We start from the raw sequence: 21959 nt of genomic DNA on the forward strand, positions 1-21959 counted from the left end.
ATGGCTGGGCCTGCCACCCACGTTGCTGCCCCCATGCTGTTCCTCGCCCTCCTGCTGCTTCTGGAGCTGAGCCTGGCCAGCTCCCTGGCACCTGGAAGCTCTGCTCAGAACCTTCCCGAGAATCACATCGACCTCCCAGGCCCAGCACTGTGGACGCCCCAGGCCAGCCACCAGCGCTGGCGGGGCCTGGGCAGGAAGGAGCGGGGCCCAGGCATGCCTGGCCGGGCCCAAGATGGAGCTGTGGTCACCGCCACCAGACAGGCGTCCAGGCTGCCAGGGGCAGGGGAGCCACTGCCTGGACAGAGTCCTGCAGGCCTGCTGCAGAGCCAAGATCTGCTGGCAGGGCTGATGCTGCCCTACCCTGAAAAGGAGAGCCGGTCTCCAGGGTCAGAGAGGGTGAAGAAACGTGGCAGGGAGCATAAGAGACGGAAGGAGAGGTTGAAACTGCACCGAGGTAGCTGGAGGTCTGCCAGGGGGTGGGGCCCTGCCATGAAAGGGAGGGGTGGGGTGGGGGCAGCAGGGAGAGTCTTCAGCCCCACAAGGCCAAGGGGACTTCAGAGGCAGGACAGGGAGGAGGTGTCAGTGGCGAGAGGTCCCTGGGAGGACATCCGCAGGCCCCGTGCGGGCAGGTAGAGAACACCCAGAGGAAGGGAGGGGTATTCCTGGAGTCGGGGGTGGGGGGGGAACCCGGTAAGAAGAGGAAGCTGGGAAAGGCCTGGGGGTGGAGCGTGGGAACAGGAGAAGGATATGTGGCCATGGGAGCTCAGTCTTATCAATAGATCATCCTCCTAAATCAGGAAGTTCCACCTTGTGTCTGACCTAAATCCATCCTACTCTAAGGCCCGAGTTGAGATGGGACAACTCCGTGTCTTCCAAGCACATCACTTAATCAACTCTGAAGCACAGAGCAAAGGCTGAGAGCCTAGATTCTGAACCCAGATCTGCCCACGTTCAGATCCTCAGTCCACCACTCACTGGCAAGTCGCCTCAGTTTCTCCTTCGACAAAATGAGGGTAATGGCCCCGCCTACCCTCAGTAGAGATTCAGAGACGGCTAGGTATCCAGGGTACTTAGAATGGCGCCTGGCACCTGTCTAAGGGGCCAGTGGGCAGTGGTTGTTACTAGTCAATTGTCAGCTTGTTCGTGATGCTGAATCAGTGTTTTCCGACCTGGACACGGCTGTCGCGTCATTATTTCTTCTGGCTCTGCCTTGTCTGTCTTATGGGAGCCCCTCTAGTCCTTCTTGCCTTCCTCTACGTTTCTTCCACGTTCCCGAATCCCCTGTGAGCCGAGCCGGTCCTGGCCCCAGCCTCCCTCTCCCTTTGCCCATCCAGTCTCTGAGCAAACATGTTCCAGCAGCTCCGCACCACCAGCTCCTCCCCGATCCTCCACCCCACCCAGCCCTGAGCCCGCACAGGCAACCTCACCTTCCAGGTCTCTTCATGTGACAAGACTGCCTCTAGGGGCAGGCCGAGTGCCCCGGGCCTGGGGCAGGGCAGGAGTTGGGTAATGGGGCCTCAGTCCCCTCTGCACACAGCTGGGGCTCGCTTCACTGCCAGGTCTACTGAGACCCCCTGCCCCCGCAGCAGGTGGACAGAACACAGTCAGGGGAGGGGGCCTGGCTGAGATGCTCAGCCTCCCAGCCCTGGGGATCATGTGTCAAATTGGGATGCAGGTGCTGGCATCCTTGACAACAAAGTCAGTGGCCCGAGGACCCAGCCCCACTCCAGCTCCAGCTCTAGTGGACCAGTGGGGCCCTCCTAGGAGAGGAGCGAAGGGAGGAGGGGACAGCAGAGGCCTGGAGGCCAGGCCCAGCCCTGCGGACCAGCTGTGAGGCCTCAGGCTTGTGGAGCCTCAGTTTTCTTCTGTAAAATGCACGGAGAAGTTCAGTGGTGCCTCTTTCTCTTCTCTAGAATTTGGTTCTGGAGAGTAGGGTGGCCCCAACAGACCCCACCACCTTAAAGTCAGATCTTGCCTGAGAAAAAGAGGCAAGGGCGAGCCTGGGCCCTCAAGTTTTTCTCAAAGCTCCCTGGTTCCCGACCACCCCCAACCCCACACGGTCTCCCCTTCACACTCATCCCACCCCACGCTCACGTGTCTTGGAGGGCAGCATCCATGGTTAAAAGTATTGACTTTGCATCAGATGGACTTGGGTTGGAATTCAGACTAGCTGTGTGCCCTCAAGTAAGTTGCCTAACCTCTCTGTGCTTCATTTTCCTTCCCTGTAGAAGAGGCTGGAAGAGTACCTACCTCCCTGAGCTCCTGCTAAGGTTAGGTGAAAGAATGCTTGTAAAGCAGGACTCAGCACACAGCACAGTCCTGGCCCACAATAAACGGTCATTATCACCACCTAGGAAGCTCTCACCTCCCTGCCTCCTCAGAGACTTCTCCCCTACTTCAGCCTCCCCTGCTGAAACTCCACCTCCTCCAGGAAGCCTTCCACGATTAATTCTACTAGGTTTCATTTGTGGTTCTTACACCCCTGGCCGCACCCAACAAATCCAGACTTGGACTTACTGGAATGTTCTCTAAAGGGAGAATCCTGGGCCCTCCCCGGCAACACTCAAATTCATCTAAGACATCCCTCCTCATCCTGCCCCGGATTTCTTGTTTTCACCTCCCCAGGAAGCTGGGTAGGAGGAAATTGGTTGAGCCCAGAGCTTGCCATGGGGTTCCTGCCCCCCACCCCTTGTTCACAGCAGGTTGGTGCCGATATGGGGAGGGAGCAGATAAAGTCCCTGTGTTTCCTGCTCCTCGTGTCAGGCCGAGCCTTGGTCAGAGGTCCCAGCTCCCTGATGAAGAAGGCGGAGTTGTCAGCAGACCAGGCCCCGGATGCCAACACAGAGGACTCCTCCACCAGCCTGGCTCCCACCCTACTCTACCTAAGCACCAATGAGGCGGCACCTGCCACAGAAGAATCCCTGATCCTGCCTGTCACTTCCCTTTGGCCCCAGGTAAGGGGCCCAGGATGGCCTCAGATGGTGTCATGCAAACCTTTCTTAATACGTTTAGGGTGACTGAGGCAGGAGCCAGAGGGAGGTGGTCTAGGCCAGCAGTGGGCTAAATGGAAGCCAGGTCTTTTTTTTGGGTTGTGCCTGCAGCATGCGGAAGTTCCCGGGCCAGGGATCGAACCCATTCCACAGCAGTGACAACACCAGATCCTTACCTGCTAGGCCACCAGAGAAGTCCCTAAACCAGTTCTGATGCCCATCCAGCCCAGTTCTGGCCAGTGGGCATGCCATCTAGGGAGGGCTGTCCAGGCAGTGGTCCTAAGCCAGGGCCAGCTCAGCACCCTGGTGTCTGCATCTACCAGAGCAAGCCTCTCAGGGAAGTTTGTATGTACCAAAAAGCCCAGAGAATTATAGTTTTTAATATCATGTCCTGGGTGTTTCCAGGAATCAGCAGAAACGAATCTGAATAGTATCCATGAGGACACAAGTTCAATCCCTGGCCTCACTCAGTGGGCTAGGGATCTGGCATTGTTGTGAGCTGTGGCATAGGTCAAAGACGTGGCTCACGTCTGGCGTTGCTGTGGCTGTGGTGCAGGCTGGCAGCTGTAGCTCTGATTCGACCCCTAACCTGGGGACCTCCATATGCTGCAGGTTTGGCCCTAAAAAGCCAAAAAAAAAAAAAAAAAGCCCCATAATCAGGAGTTCGCTTCTTGGCTCAGCAGTAACGAACCTGACTAGAATCCATGAGGACTCAGGTTCGACCCCTGGCCTCAATCAGTGGGTTAAAGGATCCTGTGTTGCTGTGGCTGCGGCATAGGTCAGCCGCTGCAACTCTGATTCCACCTCTAGCCTGGAAACTTCTATCTATATATGCCTCTGGTGCAGCCCTAAAAAGGCAATAAAATAAAATAAAGATAAGATAAAGAAAAGGGAGTTCCTGTCATGGCGCAGTGGTTAACGAATCCGACTAGGAACCATGAGGTTGAGGGTTTGATCCCTGGCCTTGATCAGTGGGTTAACGATCCAGCGTTGCCGTGAGCTGTGGTGGAGGTTGCAGACGCGGCTCGGATCCCATGTTGCTATGGCTGTGGTGTAGGCCGGCAGCTACAGCTCCGATTAGACCCCTAGCCTGGGAACCTCCATACGCCACGGGAACGGCCCAAGAAATGGCAAAAAGACCAAAAAAAAAAAAAAAGAAAAGAAAGAAAGAAAAGATCCGTGTGATCCAGAATTAACAAGCTTTAGTTAACACTTTGATCCATCTGCTTCAAATCTTTGAAAAGGATCTGGGGGTGGAGGGGGGCGTCAAGCAAGCAGATGAGGCAAATGCAGCCGTTACTGGTGAGTCTAGGTGGAGGGTGTTTATTGTCGCAATTAACAAGACATACGTCATTGCACCTCTTCTGTGGCTTTGAAATTTTTTCAAAATAAAATCACAGAATGCTTGATAAAGCATATATGTAGAAGAAATAAAATAAACTTTTTTTTTTTTTTTTACTTTTTGGCCATGTCCGCAGCATATGGATAATATGGATATTTCCAGGCCAGGGATCGAACCCGCACCACAGCTGTGACCCCAGCCACAGCAGTGACAATGTTGGATCCTTAACCTGCTGAGCCATCAGAATCCCTTGAAAATCTGATAAAGCAATGGGCCATCTCTTAGGCATACATGGTTGTCCACGTATTGTCTCGGGGCCCCTGAAGCCCATCTGTTGAGAACCCAGCCCAGTGCATCCTACTCTGTGCAGATCCAGCCCTGAAACCACTGGCCAGGGCTGCAAGTGGAACTGTGCTGTGGCCTCAAGGGTGCCATGGAGAGCTGATCATTTCTGCAGGGGAGCAAAGGGGTGGGGAGCGACCAGCTGGGCTTCCTCCTGAGCCCACCCCCCAGAGGTCTGCATGGGCTGCCTATAGACACCATCCCAAGGCGGGGTGGCTGCTCTGGAAGGAAACTGCCAAAGTAGCCTTTAGAGCAGAAGCCCCAGGTGGCTGCCCCAGTGTCCCTGGGCTGGGACTCCAGGCTGTCCAGAGAATGAGCTGGTCTCCGAGGAGCCCCTCCTTTGCCCACTGGCCCTGGGACCCCATGTTTCTTCTTCCACCTGTTGGGATCTTCAGGCTTCGTCCCCTCCACCCCCCTCTGCAGGCTCAGCCCAGGCCTGATAGCGAGGTGATGCCCACACTGGACATGGCCTTGTTCGACTGGACCGATTATGAAGACTTAAAGCCTGCGGTCTGGCCCTCTGCGAAGAAGAGAGGTACCTCCACCCACCCCTGCGCTGGGCTTTCTCCCCTCCCCCAGCATCCACTGGGGTGGGGGCCTTGATGGGTCCTGCTTGACCTACAGACATCCAAAGTTGGGGGGGAGGGCATGGAGTCTATAATGGAACAGACACTCGAAATGAAAATGCTGCTTTCTGGACGTTCCTGTTGTGGCTCATTGGGTTAAGAACCTGGCTAGTATCCACAAGGATGCAGGTTCGATCCCTGGCCCCGCTCAGTGGATTAAGGATCCAGCATCGGCACAAGCTGCAGTGTAGGTCATAGATGTGGCTTGGATCTGGCATTGCTGTGGCTGTGGCTGTGGCGTCGGCCGGCAGCTGCAGCTCCCGTTCAACCCCTAGCCTAGGAACCTCCATATGCAGTAGATTCAGCCCTCAAAAGAAAAAGGAAAAAAAAAAAAGAGGAGATGCTGCTCCCTGAAAGTTCCCTTGTGCCACAGTAGGTTAAGGATCCCATGTTACTGCAGCTGTGGCACAGGTCACAGCTGCAACCCGAGTTCTATCCTTGGCCTGGGAACTTCTACACATGCCAAAAGTGCAGCAAAAAAAAAAAAAAAAAAAGAAAGAAAAAAAAGAAAGAGAAAGAAAAAGAAAGAGAGAAAAAATTAGGAAATGCTGCTCTCAAGTCCTCCTCACACATCAAATGCTTTCCATGTAGCGAATTATTAAACCTGGAAAAAAAAAAGTTAGGTTTGTTCTGGTATTGGTACCACTTTAGAGAAGAGAGAACTGAAGCAGGGTTGTATGGTGCCTTATCTAAGCCACCCTGTGGGAGTGGCAATGTGGACACTGACCGTGGTGGCCTGTGCATAATCTCTCTGTCCTGCTGAGCCTCAGGCCCTGACGACAGGTCCTCTTGTCCCCAGAGAAGCAGCGGGGTAAGCTCTCCAGTGATGGGAACGAAACATCACCAGCTGAAGGGGAGCCTTGCGACCATCATCAGGACTGCCTGCCAGGTACCCAACCAGCATCGTATTCGAGGCACTAGGCCGGGGGGGTGGGGGAACCTGGGTGGGGGTGGGGGATGGGGTAGGTGTTCCCAGACACGCGTTCAGGACCCGTTAGGGATGGTAAATGATGCCAACCGCCACTGCCACTTTGCTGAGAGTTGCTGTCCTACTTTATTCTGTTTGATCCTCACGGCTACACAGAGAAAGGGACCCTGTCATTCCCAATTTTCAGGCTAAGAAATTGAGGCTCTGAGAGGCCAAGTGTTTCAGCTGAGGTCACACAGCCAGGAGTGGCTCAAACCTGGGTTTACCTGGTTCTGGACCACCCACGCTGCCTTAAGTTGGGATACACTGCTCTCTGCTTCTCCCTCCTCAAGTCTGGTTGAGCTTAATTCTGTCCTGTTGCATCACGACTGCTGGGCTTCCAGGGCTGGTTTGCTAACATCCTGACCTGTTCAGCTGCTGAGTCCATCAGGACAGTCTGAAAACAGGGGCCCCGGAGTTTTGATGGATGGCCTAGACGGCTGGCCCTTGACTGGGTCAGTCGGAACTGGGAAGCCGATACTGAGGTGGAGTTAGATGTGCAGGAGGGGAGTTCCCACTGTGGCTTAGTGGGTTAAGGACCCGACATAGTGTCCGTGAGGACGCAGGTTCAATCCTTGGCTTTGCTCTGTGGCTTAAGGATCCCAAATTGCCCCAAACTGCAGCTTAGATCCCACTTTGTTGTGACTGTGGTGTAGGCTGGCAGCTGCAGCTCCGATTTGACCCCTGGCCTGGGAACTTCCATGTGCTGCAGGTGCAGCAGTAAAAAAATAAAAAACTTAAATTTTTTTTTGAAAGTGTAGGAGGTTTTTCTGGGGGGGCAGTGGGGAAGGCCAGGGAGTGATAAAAGTGGGAGGAAGCAGGGATGGACAGGAGACTGCAGAGCAGCCAGCCCAGCAGGAAACTCCAGGGCAAAAATTCCCTGTTAGAAGAGGCCCACGCTGGGCAGAAAAGGCCAGGCCCTGGCACTCCCTCCGAGCCAGGGTTGTCCTGCTCAGGAACACCGTGGTATATCAGTCAGGGGGCTCCTGCAGGTGTTAACAGCTGGAGGCTGGCAACTGATGGCTGTCTTGGCTGATGGACAGCAAGTGCTTTCCAGGTAGAGATCCCAGGGACATGCCTCCCAGCACTTGTTTTTGTTTGTTTGTTTGTTATATGGCCTCACCTGCGGCATATGGAAGTTCCCAGCTAGGGGTCTAATCAGAGCTCTAGCTGCCAGCCTACGCCACAGCCACAGCAATGCCAGATCTGAGCCACATCTGAGACCCTACAGCTCTCGGCAAAGCTGGATCCTTAACCCACTGAGTGGGGCCAGGGATCGAACCCACGTCCTCATGGAGACTAGTCAAGTTTGTTACCGCTGAGCATGAGGGAACTCCCCAGCACTTGTTAATTCAGGAGCTGGAATATTCTACAGAACAGCAACTGAACCAGCGGTGTGAAGCATGTAAGCCAGACCACCAGCACCTCAACAGGCTGTTTCCTTTTCAAACCATTGTTTTCACTCTGAGCAGAAAGAAAAGGCTCAAGTTTGGGCCAACTGGTCAGTGGCTGTGAGAGCTGGCTCCACTGGTGGGCGAGGCCATGCCTGGGGACTGCCTCCTGGTTGGGGGGGTGGGGGGTGGGCTTCCGTTTTCCCATCTGTTGAAAGATGGGCTTCAATGAGCCATCCCTGAGGCTTCTGCCAGCTCTATGCTGACTCCACACCTGGCCACCCCTAGCGGTTTCACCCACGCTCCGGGGAGGGGATCCCAAAGCGCCCTCGCTCCTCCCATGATCAATCAATTGTCCATCTGGGGCAGCTGGGATTTCTGCCACCGCCCCACCTGCCGGGGGGTGGGGGCATTGGCCGTGACATCCTGCGGTGGTTCCGGCTGGGAGCCTCGCACACCAGATGGCCCACCCTGCCAGAGAGATGATGGATCTCCAGTCCCGTGGGAGCGTGTGCAGGGTGGCGGAGAGGGTCCGCTGGACACGGCTGACCGCGTGTGCTTGCCCTGCGGGTAGGGACCTGCTGCGACCTCCGGGAGCACCTGTGCACGCCCCACAACCGAGGCCTGAACAACAAATGCTTTGACGACTGCATGTGCGCGGAAGGTGAGCCTGCCGCTGGGGGGTGGGGCTCGGAGCTCCCCGGGTGCCGAGAACCTCACAACCCTCTTTCTCCTGGAAGCTGGGGCGGCAGAGCAGGGGGGCGGGAGCATCCCTGGGGAGTCCAAGACGCCAGCGGGAACAGCTTTGCTCGGTGCCTCCCCAATCTGTGAACTCATTTAGTCTCCATTCCTGGCATCGTTGCTCAGATTTGCTTTTCTCACCTCTTGAAATACAAGCTGGCACCATCTCCCCCGATCTGGAAGCGGGAGAAGCAAGGAGAGATGGGATGTATCGTTGAAAAGAAGATTAAACCTGAGAAGACTGGTGCTTTCACACCAGAATTCTATCCCACAGGAGCCCTTCCAAGTGTGATAACAAGGGGTGGGTGGGTGGAGTCCCCAGGAAAGGATGTACTTGCCCAGCTACCTCTCTACCGCCTCGGAGCTCCCACCTGGAGCAGTATGTGCCCTCCTGCCCAGGTGTGCCCAGCTGTCTGCTAACCCCTTTACCCGTTATCCCCTTAAGGCTCACAACCATCTCGGAAAGGGAGAGATTATTCTCCCCATTTTATAGGAGGGCAGACTGAGGCACAGGAAGGTTAAGTGACTTACCCAAAATTACACAGCTAGAAAAGTACTGGAATAGTTTAAATTTTGTATTCTGAAAATTTTCAAACACATATTGGTAAGGAACCCCCCTTGGCATTACCCAGGTTCCATAATTATCACTCATGGCCAATCTGTGCTGCCCCTCCCATCCTGTTCCCTGTTCCATGCGGATGCCAGGAAACCTCCCGAGGACCAGGAGTCCTGAGGACTTCTGAGAAATTCCAAAATTCAACATTCATGTCCCAGGGCTGAAGTCCAATCATCTAGGCCAACCTGGGTTCTAGAGGGTTCGGGAAGGGCTTCTGCAGCCACCAACTACCTCTGGTCATGATGCCCTGTCTCCTCCCAAGTGTCCGTTGTGTGGCCACAGGTCTGAAAGCCCAGTGACCCAGGTGGTAAGTTCTAGACCCTGAAAGCATGAACTTCACAGCAATTCTTTTATTCTCTTGAGAGTGATATATGCGGATCTTAAATTGCTGAGGGCCTCCTCTCTTCCTGTGGTCACTCCTAACCAACATGTAGGGATCGCTCAGGCCACACTGACGTCTCTCCCATCTTCCAACTGCTGATCAGGAGGATGTGGCCTTCTGTGGCCTTAAATGAAAAATGTCTACCATGTATATCGGGGGATGCTCATGGCCATGATGGAGAGAGCCACAGCCAGGAAGCCTCCTCCCCCTGGAGGGGGAGGAGGGCTGTGCCTATTTTAATTAGGGTGGTCAAGAAGGGTCCCTTTGAGACCTGAAGGCTGTGAAAGAGCCAGGTATGCAAAGAGCTTCAGGAAGGGATTTCTGGCCATGAGAATGGCAAGTGCAAAGGTCCTGGGGCCCAAAATGGCTGGGTATGTGAGAAAAAGTTAGAAGACTGGGTGTGGCTGGAATTAATGAGGAGGGGAGTGGGAGGTGGAGCAAGCAGACTGGAGGCAGGTCCAGATCCTGGAGGGCCTTGTAAGCCGGGGTAGGAAGTTCAGATTTCTTTTTCTTTTCTTTTCTTTCTTTCCTTCCTTCCTTCCTTCTTTCTTACTTTCCTTCTTTCTTTTTTTTTTTCGTCCTTTATCTTTTTAGGGTTGCACCCGCAGCCTGTGGAGGTTCCCAGGCTAGGGGTCCAATCAGAGCTGTGACCGCCAGCCTATGCCAGAGCCACAGCAACGCCAGACCCAAGCCGTGTCTGCAACCTACACCACAGCTCACAGCAATGCTGGATCCTTAACCCACTGAGGGAGGCCAGGGATCGACCCCGCAACCTCATGGTTCCTACTTGGATTCGTTTCTGCTGCACCACAACGGGAACGCCTCAGATTTCTTTTTGAGAACATGGGAACTTTTATAGGGGAGGGCAGAATCTGCATCCCTTAGATAGACTTTTTTTTTTTCTTCCTTTTCCAGGGCCACACACGTGGCATATGGAGGTTCCCAGGCTAGGGGTCTAATCAGAGCCGTAGCCGCCGGCCTACACCACAGCCACAGCAACACCGGATCTTTAACCCACTGATCAAGGCCAGGGATTGAACCCGAAATCTCATGGTTCCTAGTCAGATTCGTTAACCACTGCGCCACACGGGAACTCCAATAATAGACTGTTTTTAAGAGCAGTTTTAGGTTTACACAAAGATTGCTAGAAAATACTGAGTTCTCATATGCTGCTCCCTCCAGCCCCCGTTTTCCCTATTATTATCTTTCATTAGCGCGGTACACCTTGTGCAAATGATGAACCGATATCGATATGTTACTATTATATTAACTAAAGTCCATAATTTACATTACGGTTCACGCTTGGTGTTGAACATTCTATGGGTTTTGACAAATGCATAGACATGTACCCACCACTATAGTATCACCCAGAATAGGTTCATGGCCCTAAATATCCCCTGTGCTCCATCTGTTCACTCTTCTTTTCTCACTCTGATGATTCTCTTTTTAAATCGGATGATTCTCTTTTTAAAGCCCATTCAGGCTGCTAGGCATGGGGGGCGATGGGTTGGTTGTAGGGCGGAAAAGAGAAGAGGGTGGTGGTGAGAGGAGGGGATCCCAGAGGGTGGGGGGAGCTGGCTGGTGGCACCTCTGACCCCCTTGCCTCTCTTCGCTCAGGGCTCCGCTGCTATGCCAAATTCCACCGGAACCGCAGGGTAACACGGAGAAAGGGGCGCTGCGTGGAGCCGGAAACGGCCAACGGCGACCAGGGATCTTTCATCAACGTCTAGCGGCCCGCTTGCGCCAGGCGCCTCCCCACCCGCCTGGGGACTGAGCGCGGAAGTACTCGGGCATTTGTTTAGAACTAGCGGTGGCAGATTAAATTGCGGGACCGGATGACTGAGGCTGGAGCTCAGGCCCAGGACACTCAGCCCCCAGAGGCCGCCGAGCAGCATCACACCTGCCCCCACAGGGTGCATGGGAAACCCACACCCCCTGCGCATCCCGGAATCTGGGTTCTCCGCGATGGCAGTGTAGAGAGTGCCCTCTACTGTCCAATAGTAGTACTGCAACAGCGTCAAGTTTAAAAAGGAAGCGGTTTCCGAGCTGGAAAAGAGTGAAAACTCCCTGAGAGATAGGGAACCCTGAGGGCGGGAGATGAGTACGGAACACCTCCTATGTACCAGGCACTGTGCTAAACGCGGGGCATGCGTTATCGCCTTTATCACATGACCTTTTAAAAGTAGGCGTAATCACCATTTTACAGGTCAGGAAAGGGAGGCGGGGTTATGACTTGTCCAGGGTCTCAGATCAGTGCTCCTCAAGAATCCCCGGGGGATCTGGTGAAAATGCAGATTCCAACTCGGTCGATTCTGCATTTCCCACAAGCATGTTCAGGCTGCTGGACCAGGGGCTCCCTGAGAGGACCAGGTCCTAGGCAGTCAGGGGTGGAACTGGCATCTGAACCTGGGCCCCTCAAGCTCCGAGGCCCCCATCTATCCTCCTCCACAGCTCAGCACACCTTCCAGGTTCTCCGTGGCTTTGGATGAGAGAAACTCGTATTCCCTGGGAGTCCCTTTTCCTGTGGTGAAGGCTGGAATCTGTTCTCTTCCTTCCTGGGCAAAGGTATATCATTTTTAAAACAACACAAAGTGTACATGAAGCACCTGTTTGCTTGTAAGGCACGACTTGGGCAGACCGGCCCCTGCCCTCTGGGAGTTTCTGAGACATGAAATGTTTGGGGGAAAAATGGTAATGACATTCCTTTTTTCTGTGGCTCTGCTCACCTCGTCCTGGGACATGCCCCTTGGAGCTGCCTGGCAGCTGCCACCTCAGGGGTTCTTAGACTTTTGGAGTGCATGTCCTTTGAGAATCTAATGCAAGCATGGACTCAAAAAATACACACATTGGAGTTCCCGTTGTGGCTCAGCGGGTTAAGAAACCGACCAGTACCCATGAGGATGTGGGTTCAATCCCTGGCCTCGCTTAATGGGTTAAAGGATCTGGCATTGCCATGGGCTGTGGTATAGGTTGCAGACATGGCTTGGATCTGGTGTTGCTGTGGCTGTGGCATCGGCTGGCAACTGCAGCTCCACTTTGACTCCTAGCCCAGGAACTTCTATGTGCTGTAGGTGCAGCCATATAAAATACACACACACACACACACACACACACACACACACACACACACACACTTACATCCCCCATGTGCACGCACTTTGCATTCACCTCAGTGGTTCCCAGGCCTCCCGGAAAACATCCCAGAACCCCCAGCCTACACTTCTGCCAGCAAAGCCCAGTGAGAACTTAGGGTACCTCTGAGATGCTTTCTGAAGCTAACTGCCCCCACAGGTCAGACCCTGATGCCCACCTGGAGCATCTCTCCCAGCAGATGTGGCTCCAGGGGCCACCTCAGAGAGAGTCACTTAAATCCCACACCCACACCCCCACCCCTGGCATCGCACTTCTGGCCAACCCTCAGGTCCAGGGCAACCCAGGTTGCAAGCCTTCACCATCCAGATTCCTCGTGGGTCTGGACACTTGCCAGAGGGACCACGCCTGCAGGATGCCAGGGCTGTTTACTCCGCTGGGAAATCAGTCAGGGTCAAGGGTCCAGCACCAAGGAAAGCAGACAGATCTAGGAGAAACCAAATACGCTGGCTCTTTTCTCCCTATTCAAGTTTCAGGGGCCTGGGACTCTATCTTGGGGAGAGGAGGACCGAAAGAGATCAAAGCCGGCTATTTGAAAATTGAATCCACTAGGAGTTTTGTCTGTTTGAGACTAGACAAGGCCCAAGCTGTGTGTCTCGGATGGGGTGGCTGATTCGAGATCCTGATTGAACCCCAGGGAACCCAGGATTGCTTTTGCCTGAAGGGGCAGCGGTTAGGATGGCCTTGGGCCATCACTGATGGAAAACGCAGAAGTTCAGGTCAAAGCTGAAAGCCCCAAGAACTCTCACTGCCTCCCAGGGGGGTTCCATGGCTAGAAATTCAGGGCCTTTTTGCCCTAGCTACTTCCAGTTTGCATTTGCAAAGGCTCAGTGGGTGGAATCCTCTTAACAGAGTTAGGGATAAAAGACCTTTTCATGTTGTTAACTTCTCTGCCAGGAATTTCTTCCTTAGGTCTATCTTAAATTTCTTTTGCTAGTACAGAAGCCAATGTCCCCTAATCCAGGGTTGGACAAACTTTTCCATAAAGGCCCAGAGAAGTATTTTAGGCTGTGTCCCAATGAAATTGTTTAGGGACACAGAATTTTCACCTGTCACAGATGATTTTTTTCTTTTTTTCTTTTTTGGCCTCCTGGTGGCATATAGAGTTCCAAGCCACCGTTTTGACCCAAGCCAAAGCTGCAACCACACCAGATCCTTAACCCACGGTGTCAGGCCGGGGATCAAACCTGCGTCCCAGCGCTCCCGAGGCACAGCTGATCCCAGTTGTGCCACAGCGGGAATTCCCAGGTGATTATTCTTTTGATTTTCTAAAACGCATTTTAGAATGCGAAAACCTCTCTTCACTTGCAGACTACATAAAAACAGGCAGTGGGTGGACATTGGCTGCACATTAGAATGATCTGGGGAACTATGGGGAAGATTCTGGTTTAACTGGCCCGGGTGGTGTCTGGGCATTTGCAAAGCATCCTGGTGACTGACCTGCACTGGGCCTGAGCCCCCTGCCCTGCTGTGGAAGGGCAGCTGCTGGCCTCCTCTATGGTTCGCCATCTTGGTGACCTTAGGAAACTCAGTTAAGGTCTCTGTGCCTTGATTTCTTTATCTGTAAAATGGGGATAATAACTCACCCTTCCCAGGGGCGTTGTAAGATGTAAATGCAAAATCCTTGCGACATGCTTAGAACAGTGCCTGGCACATAGCAAGCCCTCCGTGTGAACTAATTTATTTTCTAGGATGGTTTTAGTAGGTATTCTGGATTTTTTTTTTTTTTTTTTGGCAATGATTCATCACATGCTCAGAGATCATTTTCAAAGCCACCATTCAGGCTCCTTCCCTAATGTGTGTCCCCTGGAACCCTGGGGGCGTGAGATGCTCCGTTGGAAAAGAAGGGATGGGGTTCGTGGTCAAAGAGGTTTGGAAAACTGCTCTGGACTCAGCCCGAGGCAGCATGTACAGATCCTGGCCACCGAGGCAGAGTTGCAGGTGTCAGTGGCTTTGCAATAACAGGATCATGAGTTTCTAGAGATACCCGCCCCTCCGGGGTGGGGGTAGGAGCGCAAGCTACGCAGGAAGCCAAGTGGAAACCAATAGCTGCTGAGCTGGTCGCCTGTACCCCCTGCATTCCTCCTGCGGGAACCTTCCAGCCATTCCCCAGAGGTACCCAGCGTTCCCACAGGGCTGCCTGGCTGTGATTTGTCTGGCGATGCCAGGAGTGGCTCCTGAGCCTGCTGGGAATGGGCAAAGGGTCAGAAGACATGAGAGCCATGCCGCATGGGAAAGTGACAGCTGCACCTGCCCCTCAAGGAGTCATCCAGCCACAAGTCACCTCCCAAAGCCACCACTGAGAGAGTCACAGGTGGATCCTTACTGCAAGCCATAGTCAAGCCGTCCAGTAACAGCTGATGTTGAGATGGTGGACATCAGCTCCAGGCAATGGGGTTCACTTTGCCGCTGGAGAGAGACAGTGACCACACCTGTAACCTGCAAGGAACACGTTCTAAAACAACAGAACAACAGGGGGAAAAAAGGGGTGCTGGGAGGGACAGTGGGAGGGGCCCAAAGAGCAAACAGACCTCTGATGTTCCCCATTGGGGGTGTCATGGAGTTGAAAGGGGCACCACGGCCTCCGTGATGACCTTCACTGCTACGGGAGACAGGAGGGCATGTGCTGGGGAGGGGTCGGCAGAACCAGGGGCTTCCATTGTAGGGAGTGTATTTTCGGAATCCTCATCAGGACGGGAGGGCTGATAGAGCATCGGCTGCCTCTTCTGGATGCAAGAGGCTGTCTGGTCCCTCCGACCTTGCCCTGTGGTCCAGGACCAGCAGCGGCCCATCACCTGGGAGCTTGGCCGAAATGTGGGATCCCCCTGCTGAACCAGAGTCTCCGGAGGTGGGTTTTCGCAAGTTCTCCAGGCTGTCCTTGTGCTAGTGTCTGGGATGCAGAGGGGGAGACAGGACCGTCGGACGGTCAGGGACATTTACATATGCCTCGGGAGGCGTCTGCGTTCAGATGCGAGTTGGCAAATCTGAGATCCGGTTTGCCTCGTTAAGAGCCAGTACTGGCAAACTTGCAGGCTCAGAGGCCCTGCCTCCTGGGCTGGAACTGGCCTTTATTTTCAAAATTGTTTTTCCTTTTCAGATTCTTTTCGCATATAGACTATCACAGAATACTGAGTCCCCTGTGCTCTGCAGCAGGTTCCCTGGGACAGGCCTTTATTTTTAGAGGAAACCACGTGGAGCACCTGGGCCTGAGGCCTCTGTCACTGGGTTGTCTGACTCTTAGGAACTTCCCTGGGGGGGGCTGCAGTTTCTCTTTAAGGTTTGGGGGCAGCAGGGGAGGGGGGAGGGCTACGCCCTTGTAGTCCTGTGATGGCGGGTTGCATGCGCTCTCTGGAGCTGTAAATAAAGACACCATGGTTAAGAAGCTGCCGTGTTCTCTCTCTCTGACCGGCTAGGAGGTGGTCTGTCTGTGTGGGCAGTGAGCACATGCAGGGCGTTTGGGGGGGGGGGTGGTCTCAAAGGCTGGTATTTCTCCAGCTCCTTATTCATCCGCTCCACCTCTTCCACTGAGCGTTTGCTCTGAGCTAAGCAATCACCAGGCAGACAGAGTCTCTGCCCCCGCCTGGACCACGTCACCAAGAGGTCCTTTACCCAGACCTCCTGGGTGGGAGTTTCACATTTGTATCTCCCTCCCATTTGGGCCAACTTAAGTCCCAAAGAGATGACAAAGCTGCCCCCCCACCCCCCACAAGGCTGGCAGCCTCATTCTGGGCCGGGGTGGCCAAGTACGGAGAAAAGCAGATGCCATGTTTGGCAGAATGAGGAAGAACGAAATGCTGTCACTTGAGGCCAGGCCTGGGCATTCTTGAGAAATGGTGTGGCCTGGCTTAGTACCAGGAAGGACGTCTTTTATCACAGAGGCAGCTCCAGCCTGCACTGCCCATCTCCTCGGACCAGGCCCCCAAGCCTAGCTGATCAGAGCAAGGCTATGTTATGACTCTCAGTGACTCTATGTCCTAAAGCCAAGATAGGGCCCAGACTCTCTTGGGGCCACAAAAATGTGGGAGGCCCTTAAAGACCTGGGGTTCCCTTGGGGATCTCTGGGCCCAGGCACCTGCTGAGGTACAGGCGCCTGGGGCCTGGATGCAGAAAACCTCCTAATCCTGGGTTTCCTGCGATGCACCCCTGGGATGCCAGCATCAGGATGCTCTGGGGAGCAGAACTGGGTTTCTGAGCGCCACCCAGCCTTCGCACTCAGAATCTCTAGGGGTGGGCTTGTGAATCTGCATGTATAATAGATGCTCCCCTGCCCCCCAGGTCTGAGAACTATGGCACCAAACTTCCTGAGAACTCACTTTCCCCACCTCCCCACTCCACGCCTCCACCCACTCAGGCCCCAGGTAGCTGGCAAACTGCCCACTGGAGATGGGCCTCAGGATTCAAGCCCCTTCTTATAGCCATTGCAAGTCACACCCTCTCTGTCACACACCCAACTGCTCAATGAAGCCATTGTAACGCAAAAGCCTCCATAGTGGAGTTCCTGCTGTGGCTTGGGGGTTAAGGATCTGGTGCCTCTGTGGGGGCTCAGGTCTCTGCTGAGGAGCAGTGGGTTAAGGACCCAGCCTTGCCACAGCTGTGGCATAGGTCGCAGCTACAGCTGGCTTGGGAACTTCCATATGCTACAGGTGCAACCAAAAAAGAAAAAAAAAAGGCTGCATAGCCAACAGAAAATGGATGAGCAGGAACGTATTGAGCATGACTGTGTTCCAATAAAACTTTATTTACACAGAGGGCTGCAGTGGGCTGGATCTGCTAGTGGTTAGTAGTTTGCCAACCCCTAGTCTCCTGCTGACCCTTGGGTCAATGATTGCAGAAAGGCATGCCAGGCTTCTAAAAACCTCTTCTGCCCAGGGATGTCAGCTAAACCCCATTTCTGCTAAAGAGGGTCAGAGTGGTCTGGTTTTTTGTTGTTTTTTAGTTTTGTTTTTTGTTTGTTTGTTTCTTTGTTTGCTTTTTAGGGCCGAACCCACAGCATATGGAAGTTCCCTAGCTAGAGGTCGAATTGGAGCTATAGCTGCCAGCCACAGCCTTAGCCACAGCAACAGCAACTCGGGATCTGAGCCATGTCTGCAACCTACACCACAGATGTAAGATCCTTAACCTACAAATGCTGGATCCTTAACCAACTGAGCAAGGCCAGAGATCAAACCCATATCCTCATGGATACTGGTCGGGCTCGTTACTGCTGAGCCACAACGGGAATCTTCCAGAGCAGTCCAAAGTGAGGAGTCAAGACCAGTTGAACCCAAGGCCATGGAGATTTTGGCACTCTGTGCTGGCAGGATGGGGGCTGCCCTCAGGAGATCAGCTGGCTGGACTGGGCCTGTCTCGGGATTCTCCAGAGAAACAGAATCAATAGAATATTTATATTTATGCATCCTTACATGTCTATGTATTTCTCTCTTCTTTATTTTCTTTTTAGGGCCACACCTACAGCATATGGAAGTTCCCAGGCTAGGGGTCAAATTGGAGCTGCGGTTGCTGGCCCATGCCACAGCCACAGCAACGTGGGATCCAAGCCGCATCCGTGACCTTTGCTGCAGCTTGTGGAAAGGCTGGATCCTTAACCCACTGATCAAGGCCAGGGATCAAACCCACGTCTCCAGGGACACTATGTTGGATTCTTAACCCACTGAGCCACAACGGGAACTCCTACCTGAGTCTCTCTGAATCTGAAACCTGATTGTGTCCACCAACCGCACAACTCTCTCAAATGCTACAAGTTCACTGAGCACCTGCCAGGAGTCAGTCACCCATCCTCACCCCCACCCCCACCCACTCCTCAGCTCCCAGGACTGTGCCATCCTGGGCCAGCGGGGAGTAGGGGGCAGGTCCCAGTCCTGGGCTGCCTGCACTAAGGTCACGCACTCACCAAGGCTGCCTCCTGGGGGGCTCCTCAGCGAGGAAGGGGGTCAGGGTCCCTCCCAGGGGCTTCCGGCTGGGGGAGCCCGTGGAGGCACCGTGCCCACTGCTTCCTTGTTCTTCTCTTCTGTCCCCCCCAGCTCCTTGCTGACCCCTGGCAAGGGAGTGGAGACCTCACGGAGCCGCCGTGGAGACAGAAAGCCGTGGGCAGCGAGCCAGCCTGCCCGCAGTGGGCGAAAGCAGACACCCAGATAAACCCTGAAGCAGATGGGCATCTCGGGGACCGCAGGGTTCAGCCATAAGTGGCCTAGTTTGGGTTTCTTTCTTTCTTTCTTTTTTGCTTTTTAGGGCCACACCCGCGGCATATGGAGGTTCCCAGGGTAGGGGCTGAATTGGAGCTACGGCTGCCATCCTACACCACAGCCACAGCCACTTGGGTTCCAAGCCACATCTACAACCTACACCACAGCTCCCAGCAACACTGGATCCTTAACCCACTGAGCGAGGCCAGGGATCAAACCTGCATCATCATAGGTAGTAGTCGGATTCGTTTCCACTAGGCCACAACAGGACCGCCCCGGTTTGGGTTTCCGAGCATCATTAAAATGCAACCAGAGCCCACAAATGCCTCCTTTGGAATCCAACCCCATCCACGGAGAGAAACAGGGGCCTGACAGAGGGCAGCAGGCAGCATCCTGAACTCGGGACAGAACGGGGACAGGCAGTGGGGGACAGGAGGCAGTCAGCACACATTTAGTGAGGGCCTGTGAGGTCACATGCGCGCACACACACACACACACACACACACACACACGCAGCCGGGGGTCTGGCTTTGTCTTGGGCAACAGCCACTTACATGGCTTTCTTTCTGGCTGGTGTCTGACACCACTGTTTCCTGGGAACACAGCAGGCCAGGCACAGGCAATTTCCCCTCTGCCTCTTCCACGCTCCCCAAGAGATCCACAGGGGGTTCTGACTGGCTCTCTGATGCCTGACTTGAGCACACGGGTCTCTGGAGGAACAGGGTCATGGCACTAAGTGTTCAGTGAGGTCTTCCCAGGATGGGACGCAGCCAGCTGTGATTTTCCTAGGATCCCGACGGCGTGGTGAAGCAGTAGGAACCCTAGAAACAATTGGCTGGATTTTAAGGCACAGGGAGAGTCGTCAAGGAACCTGACTGGAGCTTGTAAAAGTCAGCAATGGATGCTGCTGAACTTCCACAATGGAAGCCTGTGCCATGGGGACAAATCTGTCAGAATCAACCCCACTTCCTTTTGACCATCACACGAATAAATGCCTCTTGGAAGAGGGGGGCTCTCACACCTCCCAGCAATGCCCAGGCACCTCCAAAAACCCAGGAAGGGGGCAGGAGCAGAACCACCCATCCTGTGGTCACTGCTATAGTGCGGGTTCAATCCCTTATCCGGAAATTTCTGCATGCCACCAACTCGGCCAAAAACAAAAATAAAAACAAAGACAGGATACAGCATCACCCACCCTGATGCCCCCAGGCATGTGCTTCCCCAGGACCACGCCCCTGGCCTGGTTCTGAGCGAAGGATGTTGCAGATACAGCCAGTTTTACTGATGGGTCATGAGGGTCCTGGATACTTTCAGAATCGTGGCATCAACCAGAGACGGGGCCAAAGCACAGGGGATGGAGAGCCGCCCTGACTCCAGGCGGCCAGGGTTCCACTGGGTTCCTTCACTTCTCCTGCCCCCCTTCCTGCTGTCTTTGCTCAGAAAGGGAGAGAAGAGCAAGGAAAAACCGTGACCAGTGAAACTCACCGGCCTTTCTCCGACCCTGCCAGGCCTTAGGGCAAGAAACACAGAGCCAGCCTGCGTGCTTGGGTCACACCGAGAAGCAGCACTGGAAGGAAGGTCTCCACATCAAATCCAGATGCAGCATTCATCCCCGCCAGGGGCCACGGCTCTGCCTTCCCGGCCCTTCTCCAATGCGCTCCAGTGGAAGGCCTGCTCTCTCACAGGTGCATGTGACTTGCAGACAGCGTTTCGGTTACTTTCTCTGCTCTGCCTCTTCTGGTTTGATTTACTCACTCGGGGAAGGAAGTGGCCAGGTCACAGCAGAATTGTTGGGTGTCTCATATGTGGTGGACAAAGGGACCGTTAGCAACCATTTCAGAGCCTTTTCCATATTCTGTGCCTCCTTCGCTCCTCACACCACCATGGACTGATGGTCACTGTCCCTGCTTTCTAGACGCAGAAAAAAATTCAAGAGTTCTCACCGTGGCTCTGTGGAAGCGAACTGTATCCATGAGGATGTGGGTTCTATCCCTGGCCTTGCTCAGTGGGTTAAGGATCCAGCGTTGCCGGGAGCTGTGATGTAGGTCACAGATGCGGCTCAGATCTGATGTGGCTGTGGTGTAGACTGGCAGCTGCAACTCCGATTCTACCCCTAGCTTGGGGACTTCCAAATGTGGCCTTAAAAAGCAAAAAAAAAAAAAAAAAAAAAGGAAAGAAAATTCACCAACTAACCCAAGTTTTCATAAAGATGCAGAGTGGGGATGGAGGTTGGGAAGGTGGCAGCATGCTGTAATGCTGAGGTCCACCCCCAGGGTTTTCTACTAGGAAAGGGGTATGGGCATCTTCTCCCCATTTAAGTGGCCTTTTCCTGCTGCTTCGATTCAACAGGCATTTATCGTGGGCCAGGATATGCTGAGAGATGCCAGAAGGTGTTATACTTTTTCCATAGCAGCAGGCCTCCTCTTTGCTGACCGAGCATTTACAAAGCGCCAGGAGCTGTGCCAGGCATGCTGTGTAAATGATCTCACGTGCTCTCCCACCATCACCCTGAAGTTTAAGATCACTCTGCTAGGAGGGGGCCAGGCAGAGATCCCCAAAATAACTTTACCTAAAGGACACAGAAATCACGGGGGAGGAAATGGCTGTGGCCGCTTCATTGGCCATTTGCGTAACCAGCGGCACTACAGAGGGGCTTCCTGGGGGAACCCGGTTGACTGGTGGCACCCTGAGGACAAGTGGAGAGTTGGGTGGCAGGTCTTCCCGGTGCCTGTGATGGAGAAAGTGGTGCTCACATACTGGTCCAGCTGGTGTGTTCCCTGAACACCAGCTATGCACCAGGCAAGCCTTGAGGTTGCACGACCCTCCTGGGGCTTGCGGTCTAGATGGTGGGAGTGGGGGGTGGGGACAGATAAACAAGTCAACAAGCCAAGTGACAGGGCGACAACTGTGGGTATTGCTAAGTGCTATGAAGAAAATCAAATACGATGATGTAACTATCTCAGAAAACAGGCAATTTCTTCTCTTTTCTTGTCTTTTTAGGGCCGCACCTGTGGCATATAGAGGGTCCCAGGCTAGGGGTCAAATCAGAGCTGCAGCTGCTGGCCTACACCACAGCCACAGCAACGCCATTCTGAGCCGCATCTTCGACCTACACCACAACTTGTGGCAACGCTGGATCCTTAACCCATTGAGCAGAGGCCAGGGAGTGAACCTGCATCCTCGTGGATACTAGTCAGATTAGTTTCCACTGAGCCATGATGGGAACGGCT

The 21959-nt window shown here is 53.9% G+C and overlaps 1 protein-coding gene across 1 annotated transcript; it reads left to right on the forward strand.

Annotated features, from left to right (window-relative positions):
- Positions 1-12250, forward strand: DRAXIN (dorsal inhibitory axon guidance protein). Its single transcript, XM_047792232.1, has 6 exons — positions 1-454; positions 2764-2954; positions 5098-5209; positions 6100-6189; positions 8233-8322; positions 11015-12250. Exons 1-6 carry the CDS (start codon positions 1-3, stop codon positions 11125-11127), a joined length of 1050 nt encoding a protein of 349 aa, XP_047648188.1. The 3' UTR covers positions 11128-12250.
- Positions 12251-21959: the final 9709 nt, after the last annotated feature.

Source organism: Phacochoerus africanus, chromosome 8, assembly GCF_016906955.1.
Source record: "Phacochoerus africanus isolate WHEZ1 chromosome 8, ROS_Pafr_v1, whole genome shotgun sequence".
Lineage (NCBI taxonomy): Eukaryota > Metazoa > Chordata > Mammalia > Artiodactyla > Suidae > Phacochoerus > Phacochoerus africanus.

What these genes read in the sequence shown, in the direction of transcription:
- DRAXIN (XM_047792232.1), top strand. Translation starts at nt 1, where the DNA reads ATGGCTGGGCCTGCCACCCACGTTGCTGCCCCCATGCTGTTCCTCGCC. An exon ending in TCACTTCCCTTTGGCCCCAG is followed by an intron (nt 2,955 to 5,097) that starts GTAAGGGGCCCA and finishes CCCCCTCTGCAG; the next exon opens with GCTCAGCCCAGGCCTGATAG. An exon ending in GCCCTCTGCGAAGAAGAGAG is followed by an intron (nt 5,210 to 6,099) that starts GTACCTCCACCC and finishes TCTTGTCCCCAG; the next exon opens with AGAAGCAGCGGGGTAAGCTC.